Genomic DNA, 22439 nt, shown 5'->3' on the forward strand with positions numbered 1-22439 from the left:
ATTCTCTAGTGTGAGAGAATATGGACATAGCAGTGTACATATACACCCAAGCAACACCAAAACAGGCATATGCTTCCTGTGGTTTATTCACATCCTTTTTATGACTCAATCTTTGGCCAATTAGGAGAACAAATACAGAGCTCTAATCTCTCCCAAAGGCTTAACTCCTCAGATGTTAGAGCACGTTACATAACATATGAGGAGCCTCAAATGGGAGAAAAGTGAGGTGCATATGAATCTATGAAAGATACCAATGCTGGAGAACTGTAGTTACAGGTAAGTTATTTTTTTTGTTCTTTTTTTACAGGTAACTCATTTTTACAGGTAAGTCATTTTTTTGTTCTTTTCCATTTTTTGTTTTTTCCAGATTTTCCAGCATGTTTTTGCTCATTTCCATCTTTCATAGGTTTGCATGCTTGAATGATGAATACCAAAGATGCTCACCTTGCCAAAAAAGATTGTGTAGAACAGTGTACATATATCTGTGAATGGCACTCCTGTAGTGGTGCCCTAAGTGCAACGGGTATGCACAAATGCTCACTTTGCCACGGGAGTCAAGCTGCACCCTACTGAAGAGGCCCAAATAGGCTGTCACCCGTCTATGGTCGGTTGTGTTGCCTTCTGGGAGTGGTGTCGTCTGGAAGTTCAGTATGGACTGTTCCTATAAGGAGGATGGTCAGTAATGATTTGCATAAGGCAGACCTCTGTCTACAGTGGCATCGTGGGCAAAACATGATGGACTGGAATGCAGCTCAAGCGATCACCAGTGACTGAGATTAACTCAAAGCATCCATCCATCCCCTTCATGTTAGTTGTATGACTCTTGTCAAATCAGCTTTCATTTTGCGTTCAGATGATCTGCCAGCTTTTGAATGACAGAAATTAATGCATGATGAAAATACATCAAGAAATACCTTACTCAGATTGAGGCAACCCTTATTTGCATTCCCAAATGATACAAAGCGATAGTCTGATATGTGAAATAAGCTTGTCCTATCCTAGATATTTTATATCTATAGTACGTAAAGTTTTTTTCTGGAGTGGACATATGAGCAAAGAACATTTGCAAATTAATTTTTTCATTGAGCTGGAACTTTTGGAATGAAACATGGAGTGATGCCTAACATAAGTTTGGTTTTCATGAAGGGTATTTTTACTGAAAAGGCCTGGATCCCTCTGAAGGCACACTGTGCTCAATTCCCGAGTAGGAGGCCGTTTGACTCGCAAAGGGAGTGTTCTGAATAGTACTCCCTTACATTCTTTAACAATCCTGCTGGAAAAGAAAGATTGCTTTGATGGAGACACAAGTGCCTGAAAATGGTTGTCAGGTGAACCCTAACTAAGTAGTACTATAGCCCTGAATAAATTAAATGAAGTAAATAAGGCAAAACACCCTGAGGACGCATTTGGAGCAGATTGAGATTGTCGGCTTCTGTTCACATGCAAAGCTTTTTCCATTTTAAAGTGTAGGTTTTATTAGCAGGTTCAGCTCTTGCTGCTACCAGAATCCTTAGGCATTCTGGAGTTAACTTTAAAGCTCTGACTTCTATGTTTGAAGCACCCAGGCTGTCAAGTGAAGGGGAACTGAGATTTGATGCAACCCTGGCTGCGGTAGTTCATTAGAAGGTAATGGTCTGCTTTTAATTGGATCGGTTTTTCCACTAACAGGTCTCACAGATACATGTACCAAAACTGTCCGGTCCATGTTGGGTTGATCACAAAGAGTCAGCACAATACCTGTTTGGCTTTCTGTAGAATAGTGGGAACCAACAGAATCTGTGAAAAGGCATAAGCAAATATTCCTGACTAGAAACTAAATGAGAAATCTTTTTGATGGCCTAGAGACCAATACCTGCTTGTGAAGAGGTGGCATTTTGTGCTTTTCAAAGTCACAAAAAGATCTCAGATTGGAGTTTCCCATCTCTGAAACACTTGGGGTAATTGTCTTGAATCTTTCTCCCATTTTTTAATGATAAAATGAAGACAGGTCATACTGTCTGTTCATATCAGAACTTCCTGATTCTGGCTACGTGGTAAGAATTATTTGAGTGCAAGCACGACTTTCCTTAACTCTAACACATTCATGTCTAAAGACTGTCCTTTTTGGTGTGCAGTGGAAACTTGTTTAAGCTCTTGAGGGGGAGTGGCACATTCCTTCAAGGAAGGCATCTGTTGTTAGGTGCAGCTGAGGATCCTGAATGTGCAACTTCTGTTCCGCAAAGATTAGATTTTTCTAGCATCTACCATAAAATCAGCTGTCTCATGAATGGAGTTACTGTGCTGAAATCATACACAACAGGAGAACTGTTGTCATTGAAGTTGGTATCGTTTTTTACCGGTAACTCCAGATCTCTCATAGGGGTATTTACATGATAGTCATAAGCATTGAATAGTCCTGCCCAACTGCGGGGGACCCCGGAGCACTTTTTCCAATATATCTTTTTAAGTGCTGAAGTTCGCCTTTCTTTAGGAAGGCCTTGAAAAGTAATTTAAGAACGTCATAATGCAGCCTATGGAATTAGGCTACAGTGGATTAAATTCCTAATCTTGAAGGGGCAAAAGGGGATTATCCCCGGAAATATGCACCTAATGCATAAATAACGTTGAATGGTCAATGTAAAAAATCCTTCACAAACCATTTTGCTATGAGAGAGAGAGAGAGATGAAGAAGTGCAGGGCAATGCAGTCCATTGGCTGCCATAATAAGCAAAGAAAAAGGAGACTGTCTTTAAAAACTGTGTAACCTCCAATATCTCTTCATGCTCAGCAAGAGTGAGTTACCTCAGTATCTCTTCATGCTCAGCAAGAGGCAGTTACCTCAGTACTGTTTGAAGGCTGTATTAGCTGAATGATAGCGGAGCATGAAAGTGTCTGTTTACTCCACTGGGGAGGAGGGAGGGTTGCTTATGACTATCATGGAAATACCCCTACCAGAGAACTGGAGTTAAAGGTAAGAAACTATGGGCCATATGTATCAAGCCTTTTTCCCGTTTGCAAACGGGCAGATTCTCAGAATCTGCCTGTTTGCGAATGGGAAAAAGCCTTTGCGAATTTGCGATTCTCTATTTTGCGAATGCAATTAAGGAATTGCAAATTGCGATTCCTTGAATGCAATTCTCGAAGCACCAGAAATTTGCTATTTGGCCATAAGGAATTGCAAATTACAACCAACTTCAAGTTGGTGATAATTTGCGATTTTTTTCAAAAAAGCACTTTTTTTATTTTTTAAAAGTGCCATATGTTGCACATACATGCCCTTAGGGCATGTATGTGTGCAAAATGTGCACACATGCATATTTCAGGGGTTCAACAGGGTTTCCTTTAGGCACCCTTGCAACCTTGAAATTGCATTCTCAATTTGTGATTCTCTATTTGGTAATCGCAAATTGAGAATGTCTTCCCATTCATTCCTATGGGCCTCCTAGCCCATAGGAATGAATGGGAAGGTATTCCTTATTTGCGAATCTCAATTTGCGATTCACAAATAAGGAATATGTAGGATTCCCAAATTTTTTGCAAATCCTACATACATTGCATTTTGCGATTCTCTAATTGCGATTCGCTAAAAATTGCAATTTGGGAATTGCAAAACTCTTTTTTGATACATATGGCCCTAAACCGTCTCTCGTAGGGGATTTCCATGCTTAGTCATAAGCATTGAATAGAGTATCAAGCCCATCCCCCCTGAAGCGGTGGAGTAGATAGAAACAAACGTTAGGTAAGTGGCTATGCAAAGAGATTTCTGAGGGACGCTTGTCCCACTTGAGCATCTGCTCTAGCATCTGTATCAAGGCAGTAGTACCTAGCGAATGTGTGGGCTGATCTCAATGTAGCAGCTTTACAGACATCTGCCAATGGAATATTTCTCATCAGGGCAGTCGTGGCTGCCTTGCCTCTAGTGGTATGTGATTTGGGTTTGCCAGTCAGAGATTTATTAGCTAGCTAATAACAGCATAGGATGCAAAAGACAATCCACCTGGAAACTGACTGTCTGGAGGTATCCAGACCTGTGCGAACTGGGCCATAATTGATGAGCAACTGTTGTGATTTGCAAATAGATTTAGTTTTAACTAGGTAGAACTTTAACACTCTCTTTACGTCCAGAGAAGGAAGGGCTCTCTCTGCTGGCGAATATGGATTTTGAAAGAAACTTGTAGGAAGCTGGCTCTGTATATTCTATACCAAAGTAGGGTATAGTGTACACAGAGTCCGGTGGATCCCCAGAGGGATAGCAGAGGCTAACTTAGGTGAGTACCAACAGCTCTCTCTGTTGTAGTGTGGGTGAGCAGTTAGGCTTATCCAGAGGTTGTGTTAAGCCTTTATTGTATTTACTCACTCAAGACTAATGGCACACACTCAGAGACTGACTCCAGACTAATTAGGTAAGTATAAAAAAGGTATACTTAAGTTATATTTTCTAGAACCAAGCTGATCTTGGTAGAGGTAGGTAAAATATACTTTCAATCATAAAACATTTCAAGAAGTGCAATTGGGAATTGATTTGCAATCGTTACAGGGTTGTATTGGTTCAAAAAGCAGTTTAAATTACACTGTAATTACTTTTGGAATACTTTTGGATTACTTTTGGATTACATCGCCCTGGATACCACACCGGGAATCTCACAATATAAGGTAAGTAAGACTTTTCATGATTTAAGGTAGAGATATTTTTCTTTCATACAAAACTGCAGTTCAACACAGAACATTTTTGGAACAAAAACTTGTAACATTAGTTCCTATGTGAGAAAAATGGTTATCGGTTTTACAGGTAAGTACTGGACTTACGAGTGGGAATTATGGGGTTTAGGATCAAGGTTCCTCAAGGTCTAGGTAGGCACTCCAATTGCACCACCAGCGGCACTTGGGTGGCCTGGAGCAGAGTGCAGGGGCCCAATGTTAGCCAATGGGGATAAGGGGGCCTTCGGTCAGGGACTGCTTACGAGGGAGACAGAGACGGAGACATGACAGCTTTGAAGTTTCTGGGTCCAGTTGTGCACCTGAGATTATTCTGCAGGTGAGGACTCTGCAGATAGAAGTTTCTATCAGAAACACTGATATATCGTACTAATTCGGGATTCATAAAGGATATCTACATGATTATTCCAAATACCGAATCAGTGTAGGGTTTTAATCCCATTTTAGGAGTTGGTAAAAGATTACCGACTCCATCATTTATTCATGCCCAGATCCACCAGTGATGACCTAAACTATCCAATCTTACCAAAGAAGGCTTTATCAGTTTAACCATTTCCAACGCTGAAGACATTACTAGATATCCAATGCCTCTTGGGAACAACTTGCAAGGTACCTTATCTAACAAGGGTCGACTAAACTGATTCACATTTTTCTGTTGTCAATCAAGCACGGCACCCAATAGCAAAAAAGTTGCATCCCCTGGATTCTTACAGAGATCTGTGACTTACCAGATTAAGGGGGTTGATGGCATTAGCTGGTGTGCACTTGGCATTGCTTTGGCTCTCCTCCAGCTGGACGCTTATTGGATAGAGTAGCCATTTCCCGTTGCTGATCTCATGAGGCCACATCAGGTTCAGAAAGGCCGAGCCCAGGGTCTTCAGAGATCTACCACTTTTGGAAACCTGGAAAGAAGAGAATAAGAATGTACTCTGACAGACTTCTACAGGGAAGGGGTTCTTGGGGCTGAACTGGGTTAAAACGGTGAGGAAAGTCTTGTGGGACAAGGAAGTAGAGAGGCAAGCCAACAGGGGCATTTTGAGGGGTGTAATAAATAAGAGAGTTGAAGGATATAGTGACAGATGTGCGATGGAAATCTCATATCCAGTGACCAAAGTGAGTACAGTAATATACAAAACATTTCAGTCTAATGAAGAGACACATAAGTCCCAAATAAAACACATTATGTGTTCTGATGTGGAACCCAATCAAATATATATTTCTTTGATCTTTTTAGGTGGAGTGCCATGTGGCCCTACCTTCCAAAAGAGAGATTTTGCCAACAAAGAAGAGAGTGACTTTAGTCAGGACATTCTGTTTTTCTGCATTTATTCCCCACACATGGGCCCCCATTATGAGTAGCACGGTGCTGGCATGGGGCAAACTCTGCAACCATAATTATTGGTACAGTGTGGTAACACCCTGCCAGTAGCATGCAATTAGGTGTTAATCTGCCAAGAATGGAGAATAACTTCGCTGAACTGGTTTTACTGGGCAGAAATCTGCACTTCATTGTCAATTATGTGGTGTTTAATGCTCCCATTTACCACCTGTTCACTAGCCACTCTAGATGTGTACCTTTGAACACAGAATGCTTGACGGTGCAGGGTCTACAGCACTCTTGCCGTTAGCTGAACCTCTGAATATATCATTCCTCCTCATACCTTTATACCTCAATAAGACATTTTGCACATTCATACCTCAGCCTGGGAAGGTTATATGTAACAGACCTACCACAGTTTTATTGTGCTGTATGCACAAAACATGCACATAGTTCTGTACTCATAGGTCACAAATGCTTGCTGTTTACCTGCATGTACATTACATTACATACATTTCAACTGTGTTGCTTGGTGGCAGATACATGTGTATAATATGCAAACTGACTGTCTAAATGTTAAAGGCCAACTTGGTAACATACATCTCATAATTCCTGTGCTTAAAAGTAACTAGTGTGATTAACGGATCCTGGCCCTGTAGAGGGACTCTAACTCTGAGACCAGGCGTGGATCTGATTGCATCCATCAACCGTACAAAATAAAATAATACACATAACCATTTATATATATTCATCCTCACCGTTACATTGAGGTCCACCAGGCTGCCGACGTCCTGCTCAGCCTTGATTGCGCTCTCACCCACAATGTTGCCACTGAAGAAGAGACGGTTTGGGGTTGCAGAGCTGTAAGGAAGAGACATGGTAAGAATGGAAAAATCTACTCAGAGGAAAAGCGGAGCAGGGACAGATGAATGTCTTCTTTCAGCATTCCCCTTCCATCATTACAGCAGAACTTCCCATCTTTTTTGTATCTTGTTTTCAACGGTTCCTTTGGAATAATGATATCTGTTTGAGGTTCCCTGTCACAGTCATGCACACCCTTCCAATCTCCACCTTCTGTCAGTCTCTCCTCCCTTTCTGTATCTTTAGCACCATTTAGGTATCACCTTTTTGTTGCTATTGTCCCATATCGTGCGCTCTCTGCACAAGTCCGTGACCTCCCGCAACCTCCTGTTATCCCCAGTTCCCAGATGAATGCAACTAGTGGGCAGAGTACTTACAAAGTGACAGACAGTTGTAGTTCGATGACTACCCGTGCCGCGGCTAAGATGGGCTTCAGGTTGGGCTGTTCGCTGATTCTGTAACAGAGCAAAGGACAGTCAGTAGGTGATGGATAGCATCACTCCTAACTCATGCGACAAGTGCAGGCTTAAGGGTACAAAACAAAAACGTGCTTTTTGAAATCCACTGGACGTATCGTGAGACTATAAATGGCTGTACCAAAACACTCCTTAAAAGACCATACCACACGGAACCCAAACCCCCTGTTTCGTGAGATCCATTACAAGACAATTAAACATAAACCCCAGCACACCTTTAATTCTACCTGAGACAACACTTTATCAACTGGAACCAACCTCCATTACTTGAATGCAGTCATCACAACATTCATTAACACAATCAACCTTTCCCTGGAGACATCTTAAGGGAGTCATCAGAAGAGCATACAGGAGAGGTAGGCACCCTCTTATCCCCCAATAGCCATAGCACAACATCACAAAACAGGACTTAACCCCTCCGTTCTACTGACGCAATTCTCAGCCATGTAACGCAGAACCCAAGCCCTCCAATTTACTGGAGCCACCATCAACAATACAACAACCCATCCATTCTTTTGATGCCAACATAAGACTACACAACATGAACAGACAACATTTCATTCTACTTGAGCGATCACAAAGCCAAGCGATAAAGGGCTCATTTCATCATCCAGTTGCATCCAGTTGCATTCAACATAAGCCATCAACAAAGCCATACAGAAAACGAACAATCCTGTCCCATTATACTAGAGACAAAAGACTGTACACTAGTACAACAACTAATTAAACCATTACAAGATGATTCACTGTGTAGCACAACCTCTTACCATCTGATACTGGGAACATACTCCTACACTCTAATGAAGCCATAACAAGACCATACGATAATGGACACTTACAGAGTACTGCATATAGAATGTTATGACCAAATTATGCTAGACTCATCTCTCTTGCTGCAAAAGAACCATTCAACACAGAAAGTAGTCTGTACATTCTACTTCAGCCATCACAATTTAATACTATACAATACTGAACCAGCCCATTCAGTCTACTGTAGCCAATATCTCAAGGTTATGCAACATTGTACACTGTCCATGCCATTCTGCGGAAACTTTTACACAACATCACAACACCAAACCTAAATTCTGCGCTCTAATCAAGATCATTCAACACATATCCCCCAATTGTGGCTTGCAAATATTTCCAAAACCTGTCTATGCTGAAAAGGGGACTGCTGGTTTTCAGTTATAGGCTCAAAAGAATGCCATACGTTACTAACATAAGTAAAAGATAAGCTCAACTTCAGAAGCCTTTGGAAGGCCCTGAAAAATCTTCTTTCCAAGTTGAGGAGTTTAGTAGCCACATAACTCTTTAATCCTTGGGTTGGTTTTACTTTTCTATTGCTAGGCTCAAGAGACAATTGATTTTGTAGTACATTTACCTGAAGATGTGTTTGCTTTTAATATCTGGATATCACCTGCTGTCGACTCTATTGTACTATTAAAATATAGTAAACTCACCTGCACTAAGCCAACTGCTCAATGGTACTCGGACACACTCAGAGAAGGAAGCCATGCATTTAAGACATGCTTCACAGCAGATTCATCATGGGTGCAACAAAATGACTTAACGTTGAACAGAAGAAAGACTGAAATTCTCCTATTTGTCTTGTTCAATTATATTTGGTCCTCACTATGGTGGCCTTATAAACTAGGAGCTACTCCCACCACAGCTAGAACAATCAGCAATCAAGGGATCAAATTTGATCAGGGATTTAAATCTCAAATAGCATCTATCACCAACACATGCTTCATTTGAGATTGGACTATTGGAACTCCCTTTATTTGGAACTTCCTAAGTACTTCATTCAGCTAGAGCAGACTCAGACTGTGCTGAACGCTGCTGCTATACTACTCTTGAATGTACCAAAACACCATTCAATTGCCTCATAGCACAGAGACATTCAATGGTTGTCCATCCATAAAATAATCATCTTCTAAGTATTAGTACTTTTTTTTCGTGCCTTTTCCAACAAGGGCTTAAAATATCTTTAAAGGTTGATTTGCCTATATCCCCCCATAAGTCCTCTTAGATCCTCCAATGGCAGACTTTTGATTATCACTCGGTTTAAGCAATCTTGACACATGAGGTTGCTACTGCTCCCTTGTAGCTGCAAAGCATTAGAACACTCTTCATCAAGAACTTCATCAGGCAGACTCAGAATCTTCCTGTAGAAAATAGCTGAAAACATGACTCTTTAATTGTGACTAACTTTGCAGCGTGTGCCTGAACTGAAGTCTCTCGATGCCAGGACACCCTAATTTTGGACAGTTGTCATACTATTCATTCATTTTTTCGTTTATTGGTGTCTGCCATAGAAATATATATAATAAACAAATAACCTAAAATACATAGACTCAACCAAATCAATCCACTGATGCAATCACCAGATCATAGAATATTGGAACCAACCCAATCAGTCTACTGCAGCCATAATCAAAAGACCATGCAGTAGTGCAACAGACTCCTCCCATTGTACTTGTGCCATAACACATCACAAAACACAACCAAAACTCCACTACATAAGCCATCATCAAAACATAAATTACTGACCTAACCGATCCAACTCTCTGTAGCCATCACACCACCATACAACACAGGAACCAAGCCCTTGTATTCCACTAAAGACATTACACAAGTGCACAACATTTGATGCAACCCATTCCAGACGCTGAGTCTCATCCTAGATTCCATACAACATTTCAGAATTCAATACAACTAGAAAGATACCAATAGATCTCCATTCCCTGGTCTATTCTGCCCCTCTATAGCCAGTGACATATTTTTTTGTGTTTGCTGACATATGGGTGCTGTGTCAGAACAACTTTGATGCTTCGAATTCAGACTGCCTGAGCCATGGCTGTAGAGTACTCCCTAGCCCTTGTATTATAGCAGCTGGGCTCCTTGCCGCGTTTTTCTACAAAGGGTTCACCCAAACTAGAAATTAGCAATGCTTTGTTAGTTTTAATTTTTGATTCTGACTTGGTGGATGCTGTTGCTGGCTATTTCTCTGAAGTCCACACAATTACATAAGACAGCATATTCTAGGTTATATTTAATGCTAGCCTCTGTGGCTGTTTTGGTTAATTGTTTAGTGCTACACCTTTTATCTGCAGCAATAAGGAGTCTTTTGTAATGTTTCTAGGATTAACAAAAAAATGCGGCCCAGTCCTTCACTGGTAACGTGCCTCAAAATCTGGAACTCCGTTCCCCCCACATCAGAACTATCCCCTCCTTTCTAAGTTTCGATAGACTGCTCAAAGACCTTCTCCTCAATCGTTCCCTAGCAAACCGATAGGAGCCGACGAAGTGCTTAAGTCGGCACATCGCAGCAGTTCGAATCTGTGACCTCAAGACCTCTACCTCCTCCACCTCCCGGACCCCTACTTAGTTCCCTCCTCCCGGAAAGAGGAGCTCAGCCCAAGACAACGGCACTCATCTAAAACATTTCAGGACTTCGGCGCCCCATGGTTACACAACACGCATTGGACTTCCTTACCAAGATATATAATATTACTGTATTCTGTGATTTTCGCAGTACGAATGCTGTAAAGTGCTCCGATACCCTCGGGTCTGGCCAGCGCTATATAAAACTTCATAATAAATAAATAAATAACTTGTAATATGGCCTCTTATTGAGATACTAACTATGAATTCCATTGCTGCAGCTACAAGGCAGTTTTTTGCCTTTTCCATTAACCCATTGGATGTTTATGAGAGAGTCTAAAGTTGCTATTCAAAACCCCATCACGTCTAGGAATGCCTAGATCAAGTCCTGAACAACTGACTTCTTGCATTCTCACAAGTGACCCCGGTGTCCTTTCTTTGGTCTTTCTAATACTCACAGGCTACCCGTGTGGTACCAAGTAGGATGACCTGCCCTCCAGGCAGGTCATGCCAGGCGGAAATCTTATCTATTCTAGAAGAACAGTGCCTTCAATTCTAAACCAGGCTAGTGACAGTGCATTGAGTTAGACCTGCTGAGTGGACAGACTTACGTGGAGAGCTGAAGGGCCACCTCCAAGGCTGTGGTTTCCAGGGTGATCCCAGCATTGCTGATGATAAGATAGAAGGCAACCTGTGGGATAAGAGAGCACAGGTAATATGGAGATGGGGGGGGAGATAAGGAGTTGGAGTAAGCTAGAGTAACATAAAACAGAGGAGAATAAAGGAAGAGTGAGAAAGCAATGATACAGAGAAGAAGTGAAGACACAAGGGGCAAGGTAAGGGAAGGAAGAGTAGACAATATGGGTGCTGAGGAGGAGTGGGAGATCTAGAGCAAATAATATGGGGAGAATTCAAGAGGACAGAAGAGATGAAGAAAGAGCCAGGAGGAATGAGCAAGAGAAAGATGGCCAGGGATGGAGGAAGAGGTGGAAAAGGGAATAGAAGCATAGAAAACAGCAAATGGGAAATGGGGGAAGGAAGAATAAGAGGGTGGGAGAAGAAAGTTGAGGAAGGTGAGAGGGAAGGTTGAGCATCACGAATGGGGCAGAGACAGAGTGAGTGAAAGGAAAAGAAGCTGGTAGAAAAGAATGGGAGCCTAAGGTGGACTGAAATGGAAGTGTTGGGGTCCAAGGCAATGGCGTAGCATAGGGAGGGGCTGGTCTGAGTTTTGCCTGCTGCCGTCACAGGGCGGCAAATGCATGAATCGCTAGTACCCCCGTGCACTTACATACAGCTGCCGCAGGGCAGCAAATGCAGGGACCGCCACGGGCAGGCAAAAGTCCAGATATGCCACTGGTCCAAGGAAGAGTGAATGTCCAGTAGCAGGCAGAGAACGTGAAGCAGACATGTGGAAATATTGCAGGCAGGGTAGTTGGTGATAATCTTGGGTTTCGTTTTGACGTCCTGGAGTGGTGTGTGGGAGCAATCAGTGGTGGAAACAAGGAAGTGTGGGCTGAGTGTGGTGGCAGTGGGATGAATGCAAGATTAAATGGGTGAGTATGATGGGCGGTTGGCAAGTGTGAGATGAGTGAGGTGAATGTGAGGGTCCTGGGGTCAGTGTGAGAACAGTGTGGTGATTGTGTTTGATCTTTAATGGGTATGAGTCAAGTTTAGAGTGAAAGCTTGTACTATGAGTGTAACTTGCTGAGATTTTAGCCAGAGCAGTGGGAGTGACTTTAGTATAATGAAAGTAAGGATCAGTGTTTAAATTGAGTTGGTGGTTGCAGATGGAGCCCACCGGCATTCACTTTTGAAGCCTGGCACTTATTTTCCCTCAACGGCCTTTGAACTAGAACAAGAGAGGGAAAAACACAAAAGGGGAAAGGAAAGAGCAAGAGAAAGACAGAGCAGTGAAAAAGAGAGAATGAAGGGATGAAAAAGAACCTGAAAGAGTGAGATAAATGGGCAGGGAGTGTTTGTTTGTACATTAAAGAGAACTTAGGTAAAATCAAGACTATGCATGCTTTGATATTCAGCACCCGGAACTTCAATAGCCCTGGCCATATGCGTCTGCGCAAAAGTGTGGAAACCAGCACTTACTGTTTTACAAATTAAACACTGGGAAGGATAATATGGTTATGGACTATCACATGAAAACGATGTAAAGAATTCAAATCACAAAGGTGTATAAGAATTCTACCAAAAGCACTTATTTGAAAAAAATAAAGAATAAGATGAACACACAAAAAATTGCACAGTTTTTCCAATTTATATCAACAAAGCCCAGGGGAGTGCAAACAGTGATGCCAGGCCTTCGCCACCCTAAAGAAAAGAGTGAAATGTTGGAGGATTCCATGATTATACAGTCAGGGACCAATCTGTGTAGCTTTTTGCACACTATCAACTTTGCAATTGGTTCACGTTTATATCAATGCTGATCAACTATGGGGTGTGCTTGCATTAATAAGGGAACAGTCAAATGTATTATTAATATGTTGAGAGTGACACCTATATCAGGAGTGTGAATGTATCCGGGTAAGAGTGGTGAGATATGCAAAGCGTATGGGACAGAGCGTTCAGTGTGAGCAGTATAGTGAGTGTATGTGTCATGTAGTGAGTGCGATACCATTGGGAGGAGAGTGAAAGCATTGTGATGAGTGTGGGAGATATGTGGTAAGTATGAGAGTCATTCAGTGAGTGGGAGAGCATATTGTGAGTGTACAAGTCATGCAGTGAGTGTGATAATAGTGTGAGAAGCATGAGTACTATGCTGTGGGTATGGTGTGATAAGTGTAAGAGTGGTGTGGTGTACATTAGAGTTATACAGTAAGTGTGTTGTGATGTGTTTGAGAGCAGTGTTGTGTGTCTGAGAATCATGCGGTGAGAACAGCAGTACATGTGAAAATCTTGTAGTAGTGGTAAGGTGTGAGTGTGAACACAGTGTGGTCTGTGTGTATGCGGCAGTATGAGCATGAGTGTTATTGAGTGGGTGTGATATAATATGATCAGCGAGAGTCGTGGTAAGTGTGAGAACCCTGTGGTGATTATGGAAGCAGTGTGATGAGTGAGAAAGAAGTCTTGTGAGTGTGGCAGTTATTTAGTGTGTTGTGATGTATTTAATAAGAGTGGTGAGTGTAACAATCATGTAGTGAGGGCGAGGACAATGTAACGAGTGCAAGAATCATGAAGTGAGAGTAGTAGGCTGTGGTGTGAGACGAGAGAGGGTGGAATTAATAATCAGGATACACACCTCGCTTCCTCTTTTCATGGGGTTTCCCAGCTCACACTCCACCTGTGAATCATTCCCATTGGACTGACAGATGATCTGTCTTTCCTGTGCAACAAAAAAGAGTGCAAGGGAGAGCATTACAATAAATCCGGAGCAATAAGAAAGCAGATCTGCACACAAGAAGGCTCTCTTGCACTGTCTTCTTCGGGGGCATAGCTTCAGAAGGGTGTTTGGGGTGTGCCATTCCCCAAATAAATGCTTTTTTGGCCTGAAGGTTGGGTCTGGGGGGCCTGAGTCAGGCCTACTATGTTTGTGCCGGTTTTCCTTGTTGTTGTCCAAGAATAAAAGCCAAATAAGTCTCATTTGGTGCAAATCAGGAAAGAAAGCAACATATATTCATCTGATGGCTAGCTTTAAAAATGTGAAACCAGCTTAAGAGGAATCAATACCGGCTTCCGTGATTGTCAAAAGGCAAACATTTTATTTTAAAAAGCCTCCTTTTTCTTTATCACATATGAGAGCATTTTAAAATACTTAAGTTAAGGATGTGCGCCATGCAAGCACCTCTTACATTAGAGTTAATAGTCTAAAATTATGCTCCATCTATTATAAGAATCTAGGCCACATGTAGGGTTTACATGACTACTGACCTGCCTCTTAGTTCACTAATAATATTGTCGTTAGGGGGGCGCAGCCCCTTAATGTTTCCAAGGTCATGTTTAAAAACTACTACTTTTAATAAATATCTGTCTCTTCAGTGATATGATCTGATGTACTAAGGTGAAACACTTCTGCTTGTTAAAGAAATACACTTTTTTAAAGGTTGAAGAAACTTTGTTGCACGATATACATGGCAAACATTTTTATGGCTTGGCTTGTGCATGGACTCTTAAAGCCAAGGTAGACTGTAGGTTAGGCTCTGGTTTGGATTGCCCTAGTAATGTGCTGGAGCATCCACCTCTATTTTCAACTTGGGCTTAGTACTTAGTGCCATCATTTACTTGATAAAATGATTTGTAAAAGGCAAGGCCTGGACACATGCAGCCCTGCCTACAAGCACCAAAATGACAACTCTACCATCAAGGCTTCTCAGGGCAGAAACGAAGAAGAGTATGTGTAGGGAAAATACATTTAAAATAAGTGATCCCGGGGTAGAAACTCCAGGTTAAGTTGTAAGTGATCGTAGTCAAGAGTTTCCAGGGACAACTACATGGCCCAGGTAGGATAGGCAGGTGACCAGCTTTGGGAGTGGGGGTTCTATATGACACATCCCAAATCCACTCTTGCCTTGGTAGTCGCATCTAGGGTCTCTGAGTTGAGTCTGCTATGTCTCTGTCAGTTCTTCTTGTCGTTCATTTTCACTAAGAGCTTTTATTTTGCTTATTATTTTGTAATGGGAACTTAACTATATATATAGTGACTGGCTTACCCAAAATAGCAGTGAATCTGCACCCATAAAAGTATTTCTTGAATGGGTGCAAATGTACTTATTTTTTCGACTTCACAATTATTGGCAGTAATAGGCTTGTAAAGCTGCACCAGTCTCAGGTTTCCAGGCTGGCACGCAAACACCCAAAAGGGAATGGGAAGAATGGTTTCAAATCGACTAATCAGTGACAATCACTCTGGGTAGCATTCCAACCCATCATTTTTTGCCCACAGTGACACTGTATACAGAGGCCCACGAAATGCAAATCAGTACTGGCTCTGCTCACTTTTTTTTAGTTGGGAAGTTTGAGGTTCACCGCACCCCCCGATCTCTCTGACTAAGTGACGCACCTGACTGTCTTACATCTAGCTGCACACATCAAGGTTCTAGCACCACTGTCTCATAACTAGCTGTGCGCACTGATGCTCTCTTGGCAGTAAGTACTTGATGAACACACTGAGGCTCTATTGGCAATATCTCAGGCCTAGCTACACTCCACAATGCTCTCTTTTTTTTTTTTTATTCCTCATTTACTGCCATGGTTCCAGACTACTGAAAGCCTGCTGCTTGGGTAACAGGAGCTACGGGCGCACCGTTGTGCTGGCACAGCAATTGCTGGGAGGGCAAAAGATAAGAGATCAAATATAAGAGCCCTACAGCCACAATGCTCTCTTGGCGCTGTCTCAGAACTGGCTACACTCATTGAGGCTCTCCTGGCAATGTCTCAGGAACAGCTGCGACCACTGATGTTCTAGTTGCTTTATCCCACGACTAGCGGTACACACTGAGGCTCGTATGACAATATCTCAGAGCAGGCTAAACTCAATGATGCTCTCTTCGCACTGTCTTCAGCACAACTGCAAGTACTAAAGCTCATATTGCATGGTCTACAGAGTGGCTTCACCTATAGAGGCCCCCGTCACACTCTCTCAGTACTGTGTGCACACAAAGAGGCTCTGCTGTGCAGATTCAGGTCTATCTGCACTCACTAGGGCTCTGTGGCACAGTCTCAGAACTAGACGCGAACAGTGAGGCTCTTTTAGCACTGTCTCAGGAGCGGCTGAACACACGGAGGCCCTCATGGCACTGTCTCTGAACTATACACACTCACTTATGCCCTTGTGCCACTATCTCAGATCTAGCTGCACACATTGAAGCTTGTGTTGCATAGTCCCAGAGCTACCTTCACACACTGAAGCTCATGTCACACACTCAGAAATAACTGTACACACCGAGGCTCTTGAGACACTGTCTCAGAACTAGCTTCACACACTGAAGCTCTTGTGGAACTGTCTCAGAACTAGCTATACACACTGAAGCTCTTGTGGAACTGTCTCAGAACTAGCTATACACACTTAAGCTCTTGTGGTGCTGCCACAGAAGTAGGTTTCTTGGCACTTTCTCAGAACTAGCAGCCAGCACTGATGCTCTTTTGAAACTGTGTCATCACTAGTGGCACTGTCTCAGAATTATCTGCACTCTCAGAGGCTCTCTGCACACTGTACTTTCTCTGCTTACCATTGATGACCGCACCCCCGAGTAGAGCAGTGTCTCTGGTAAGCTGATGGTGAGCTGCGCCTCATGGGCGTCATCGCCGTCTTTCTGAGGGTGTAAGGCATCTGAGGGATGGTTTGTGACCCGGATCTCAAGAGCAATGTCCTCCTTCTCGTCTGTCATGGCAAAAAGAGCTTTCCCATCGTCACCGCTGCAGGCAAAAAGGAATTAGTCCAAATTGAAGTATTAATGCAGAGGTAAAGGAAGCACTGCAGGGACAGAGGAAACAGGGCAAGGACAGAGTAATCAGGGTTGAGAAACTGGGTAACCAGTCCAGATAGAAGACTCGCTGTAGGGGTAGAGGAAGCAAGACAGGGATGGATAAATTGGTCCAAATAGGGGAATCTGTGCAAGGACAGAAGAATCAGTGCAGAGACGGCGGAATCTGCCCCAAGGTAGAACCAGCACTGGTAAAGTCAATAGGTCTTGCCTTTGTGACCAGTTGGCTTTTATCCATGTTGTACAGCATTCCTGATGCGGTGCAGCATGGCTTAAGTGTAAATAAAAAGCATTTGACATGGCCACCTGCATCATTTTATAGGTTTGCATGCGTAGAAAATGACTTAGGTGCGTTTTTCTCTTTTAAGTGACTGATCCAAGCTGGATCGGTAATTAAAAACAAAATAAAACACCTAAACTTTTTTTTTGGTGAGCCTGCCGGGCAGGTGGTCAACGGAAGCAATGGGGTGGGTGGCAGAAGCGACGTGAGGGAGGATGGAGACAAGGAAGCAACACGGGGAGGGTGGGAGTGAGGTGTAAGCAATATGGAGGAGGGTAAGAGCATATCTGCCAACTTACAAAAAAATGTCACCATGTGAAGAGCGCTACCTAGAGGCTCTATGCTCTCAACCGACTGTCCCATCCACAATCCTCCCACAAAAAAACCTACACCACCCCCCCACTGCCTCCCCTACAAATAAAACATAGGGTCACTGAGGCCGTTGCCGGTGTCCTGGGTTGATTTTACACCCCTTAAAGGACATCGGCTGCTTACAGCCTCCGGATCAAGGAGGAAAGCCAATCTATGCAGTGGTTTTCAACTAGTTTTTCCTGCCACTGTGTTATTTTGGTTCCTCAATGGGTGACAGTGTGAAGTGAGCCGAAATTGTGTGACACGCAATGATACCGTGTGAGTTAGCAGGTCTGTAAGACTCAGGCAAAAGCAATATTGGAGAGGACAGAATGGACAAGGGGAGAAACACACTATTTGGAAGAAAGCAATATGGAGGGCAGAGTTGTGGGGAGGAACAACAGGGAGAGAGGAGGAAGTCGAGAGTAGGGGGAAGCAACACAGATGGCGCAGGGAGGCAATGGGGAGCAGCATACGGGCAATTGCGACAGGGAGAAGCATTTGGGCGACAGAGAACATCACAAGTACAGGGGGAGAGAAGTAAACTATGATGACAGCTCAAAAATACATTTACTCTCATGGAATGCTTAACACAAAATAAAAAAGCTGTGTCTTGAAAACTAAGTAGTGAAAGTAGAGGTGTCAGTCAATCAAGGAAATGGTAAAGAGGCAATGTTCCATGGGGGGCAAATACAAGATTGAAAGATGGGAGATGAATAAGAAACAGGGAAATGGGAATGACAGGACAGCCAACCAATGGTAAGTAATGGGCGGTCTCCAAGCCCTTCCATGTTCTCAGGTAAACCACAAAATGCCTTGCTATAGAGAGTGCATGTGCTATCTGGTAGACTTGACCTATAACTAAATGACGAGCTGCAGGCAGAAATAAACATAGAGTCAGTGCAGAGGCACTTAAATCACTTCAGAGAAAGAAGAATCTTTTTGAGGATAGAGGAAATAGTGCGGCTAGAGAGGAACCATTGTTGAAACAGAAGAATGAGATCAGAGACAGGGACATGAATCTGGCCTCGGATAGAGGAATCAATGCCGAGACAGAGAAATCAGTGAGAAGAAACATCACCCAATGGAAAGATTAAGAAGTCTGTCCCGGATTAGAAGACAAATCAGAGCAACCAGAGGAATCAGTAAGGATGAAGGAATAAGTGTTAGAAACCAGGAACCAGAAAGAAAAGTCAGGAATCTGTTCAAAGATACAGAAATCAGCTCACAGATATGGGAATCAGTACTAAGGTATAGGAATTGATGTAGGAATTGATGCAGAGCTATATTTATTAGTGCAACATTGTGTGGGAATTAATGCAGCAATAAATGATTCTGCACCAGTTTAGAGGAATCAGTGCAGGAATCTAGTTCTTAGTGATGGGCTATAGGAACCATCGCAGAGGTAAAGGAATCAGTGCATAAACGGGTAGCAGTGAGGAGACAGACATTATGCAGAGGCAAGAATCCATACAGATACTGGAATCAGTTCTAAGAAAGAGTATTCTGTGCAGAGGATATGGAAACAAACAGGATTTGTAAGGGGGTCTCTCCCTCACAGTCACTTCAAGGCTGCTGGGCGATCTTGAACCCCACCACGCTAACCAGAGGAAAATCCAGCACTTTCCCGCCATATTCAACCAAGGTTTGTGCACACATCTTTCTGACACTCACCTGGGGACTGGAGAGCTGATTTGCCACAACAGCCAACTAAGGATTGAAGCGAAGAGTCCCTCCTCTGCAAAACTTGCCAGTGAAACGCAAGGCAACTTTTCCCCAACCCTCATGAGCAGTGAAGTCACTTACATGAGGGTTGCATGCCATTCCCATGAAAGACTGATCTTCCGATCCTCAAATGGACAACGTACAGTGGCCTTCTGCTGAAACTCACCTGGGCAGAGGTTCAAAGTAGTCTGTGTTTCCCACACGGGAGCAGAAGGTGTAATGCAGCTGCAGGTTACTCTGGCAGATCTTGTCATCCCCGCAGCCCTGCTTCAGAAAGTGCACCTGATGGGAGACAGGAGGAGTCCAAAAAGATAAAGATCTCCTAATACAAACTCTGCCCCTCTCAACTGATTCTAAATGTCCAGGACCCTAGTGCTTGGCATTCTTAAAGGAAATACGGCCCGTCTCAGCAGTAGCATTGTGCAAACAGGTACCTCTTTGTGGCCATATGTACTAAAACATTGTTGCAAAAAGAAGTTGCAACTGGGGTACCAACTTTTTGCGACCACTAAATTATTTTACGGCTAGACCTATGTACTAAAAAGAAACAGGGCTGCTTTAAAAAAATAAAATACAAAATTAAGGTTTTCAGTTTAGAAAAATTTCAGAGAGAGTTGGCCATAGGCCCCTAAGCACAGCCTACTCCCCCTGAAGCTGCCACCACAGTTCCCAAAGGGAAGGGATCCTGAGGGGAGTGATTTACCGCCCCTACTTGGGAGTCAATAACCTATCACTGATTTGGTATTTCTATACTCTCTGTTGGTTCAGGTCCTTGGGCTCCCTCTAGTCAAGTTGAAAACTCCTGGAACCAAGGGTCCCTCAAAGGATTTTGACTCAAACTCAAGACCTGCTGCAAAACAATACAGGGTTAAAGGTTGGTGATGCCAGTGCCCCTTTCACCCTGCCCCCTATTCATCAAGGGGCACCACAGATGACTGCCTTTGTAGCCTATGGGTCGAATGATCTACGGCTTGCATGTCTTGCCCGTCTCCCTTCATCAATAATGAACTTTTAGGCCACACTGCTCTTTCCCAACTCCCTATTCTAGAAGACAGGGGCCACCTTGTAGTGGCCAATCCTGAAAGAGGGGTTTCATTATAGCTACTCCTCTCTGAAACTAGGAATCCATTTATAGCACCCCATTTCTAAAGGAAGGATCCCCTTGAAATAGCCCATTCTTGAAGGACACACCCACTTGTAGTGGCCTATGGTTGTAGGCCAATCTCCCTTTGTTTCTGATGGTGGCAACCTTAGGTAGCAGCATATTTCTACAGTGACAATCGCACTGAAGAAGCATCACCATGAAGGAAATTAACCTATGCCTGAACCGGCACTCTATTCTACACTTGACTCAATCAGCCTTTCGAATGCTGGGAACACACTTAAACCAACTTCACCCTCATACCTGGGATGAACTATTGACTCAGCTCCCTCCTACAACTTGAGACTGACCTTCATTTGTATGTCTTTAATTTTAATCTGTGGTTATTGGAACTAAGAATCACCCTCCCCAATACCTCTGACTTGTAGAAATTGGACTGTTGGGCATTCAGGATAGGTGCCAGTGGCCCCAGGTCGGCACCAGCCGAGCGGCGCTTCTGATGTGTACGGCTGATGTTGTAGGATAACGTCACTGGAATGGGCCGGAGTTTGTCTTTGATGTCTTCCTGAAAAAGCACGAATGATAGCCAATGAGAAGCAGGTAAGTGACAGAGTAAAGGGGCGAGTGAGCCAACGAGGACCCGGTTTTATATACAGCTCTGTTCAACTAAGCAGGGTTAGATTGGAGTACAGCAAGACAATACGGACATAGCTAACACTGGTCGATATTGAGGCATGACTGCCTTAGTGTACAGGCTGCATGGCCCTCCTGGAGTATGATGCTAAGAGAAGTAACAACATTTGAAAATCCCGTAGGGCTCTGTGGTTTCAAGGTGGGTGTCTCCTTTTTATTAATCTTTGTTTGTAATTTCAATCAATACGTTTATTTTGGGGTAGCCCTATAAAACATTAAACAATAACCACTGCGTTAAGTGCAAAATACAAATAACATGTGCCGAGTAACACAGATGCACCTAATAAATTATATGCATAAATGTATTGAGCAATAAAAACAATAACAATGCCTCTTAATAACTAAAATCATGCCCAAGGCTACAAGGAAATACAGTCAATTTCAAGCGGGTGTCCAGTTTTCTGATTAGCTAAAAAAAGATGTCAGACGCCATGCAGAAACCAGAAAATGTGTTAGGCCAAAACTTTGATATTACTAGTATATGACTTAAAATTCTCAGTTCTTTGTAATGTGGTCTGACTGCCCATGATCGACAGATCAGTAAGATCAATTTGTTTCTAATGCTAATATATGCATTGCAGAAAAAAGGAAACGTTGTTCAATTTCAACATCCTGCTTCCACGCAGAACATGTCAGTTTTTTGGTTATTTGCTGTCCAGTTTGATCAATACCATTTACTAGGACCGCTTCAAACCTAAATTTCACGGAGAACACTTTTGCTTGTGATAGCGTGATATTATCGAGCTAATTCTCAAATTTGGGGACTTTCTTATGCTCAAATTGTTTTTGGTGAAGTCCCCTTGCGAGGTTCTGCACCAATTACCCAGTGTGTGACACCCATACCATTCTTTTACCATTCTTACGACCCCAACAGGCTTAATAAGGGTGATTCCTTGTTTTTTTGGGGTAGTATGACTGTATATGTTATAAACTGTTAGGGAAGGACTGCTATTCAAATTAATTAACAGTCCCATTGAGTTCCATTTTGTCGGCTGAACATATATGTCTAGCTTCTTGACCACACAGGTCGATGAAAGTTTCACCCATCCTGTTAAGTCATCAGAGGGGTGCCCCACCCCTAACACTCTGGCTTCCTGACTAAAATCTGCATACCATTAAT

The 22439-nt window shown here is 42.9% G+C and overlaps 1 protein-coding gene across 4 annotated transcripts in view; it reads right to left on the minus strand.

The window, feature by feature from the left end:
• ITGA7 (integrin subunit alpha 7) overlaps positions 1 to 22439 on the minus strand; it is a 271460-nt gene that overhangs the window by 61034 nt on the left and 187987 nt on the right. For all 4 annotated transcript variants that reach the window (XM_085600990.1, XM_085600988.1, XM_085600987.1 and 1 more), the window contains exons 13-20: positions 21042 to 21191; positions 19691 to 19806; positions 16914 to 17100; positions 13988 to 14071; positions 11349 to 11428; positions 7252 to 7329; positions 6772 to 6874; positions 5424 to 5597 (exon numbers count right to left, since the gene is read on the minus strand). In XM_085600990.1, coding sequence (XP_085457116.1) covers positions 5424 to 5597; positions 6772 to 6874; positions 7252 to 7329; positions 11349 to 11428; positions 13988 to 14071; positions 16914 to 17100; positions 19691 to 19806; positions 21042 to 21191 — 972 coding nt within the window. The remainder of the gene's footprint in view (positions 1 to 5423; positions 5598 to 6771; positions 6875 to 7251; positions 7330 to 11348; positions 11429 to 13987; positions 14072 to 16913; positions 17101 to 19690; positions 19807 to 21041; positions 21192 to 22439) is intronic.

The sequence above is a fragment of the Triturus cristatus genome, chromosome 4_2, assembly GCF_964204655.1.
Source record: "Triturus cristatus chromosome 4_2, aTriCri1.1, whole genome shotgun sequence".
NCBI lineage: Eukaryota > Metazoa > Chordata > Amphibia > Caudata > Salamandridae > Triturus > Triturus cristatus.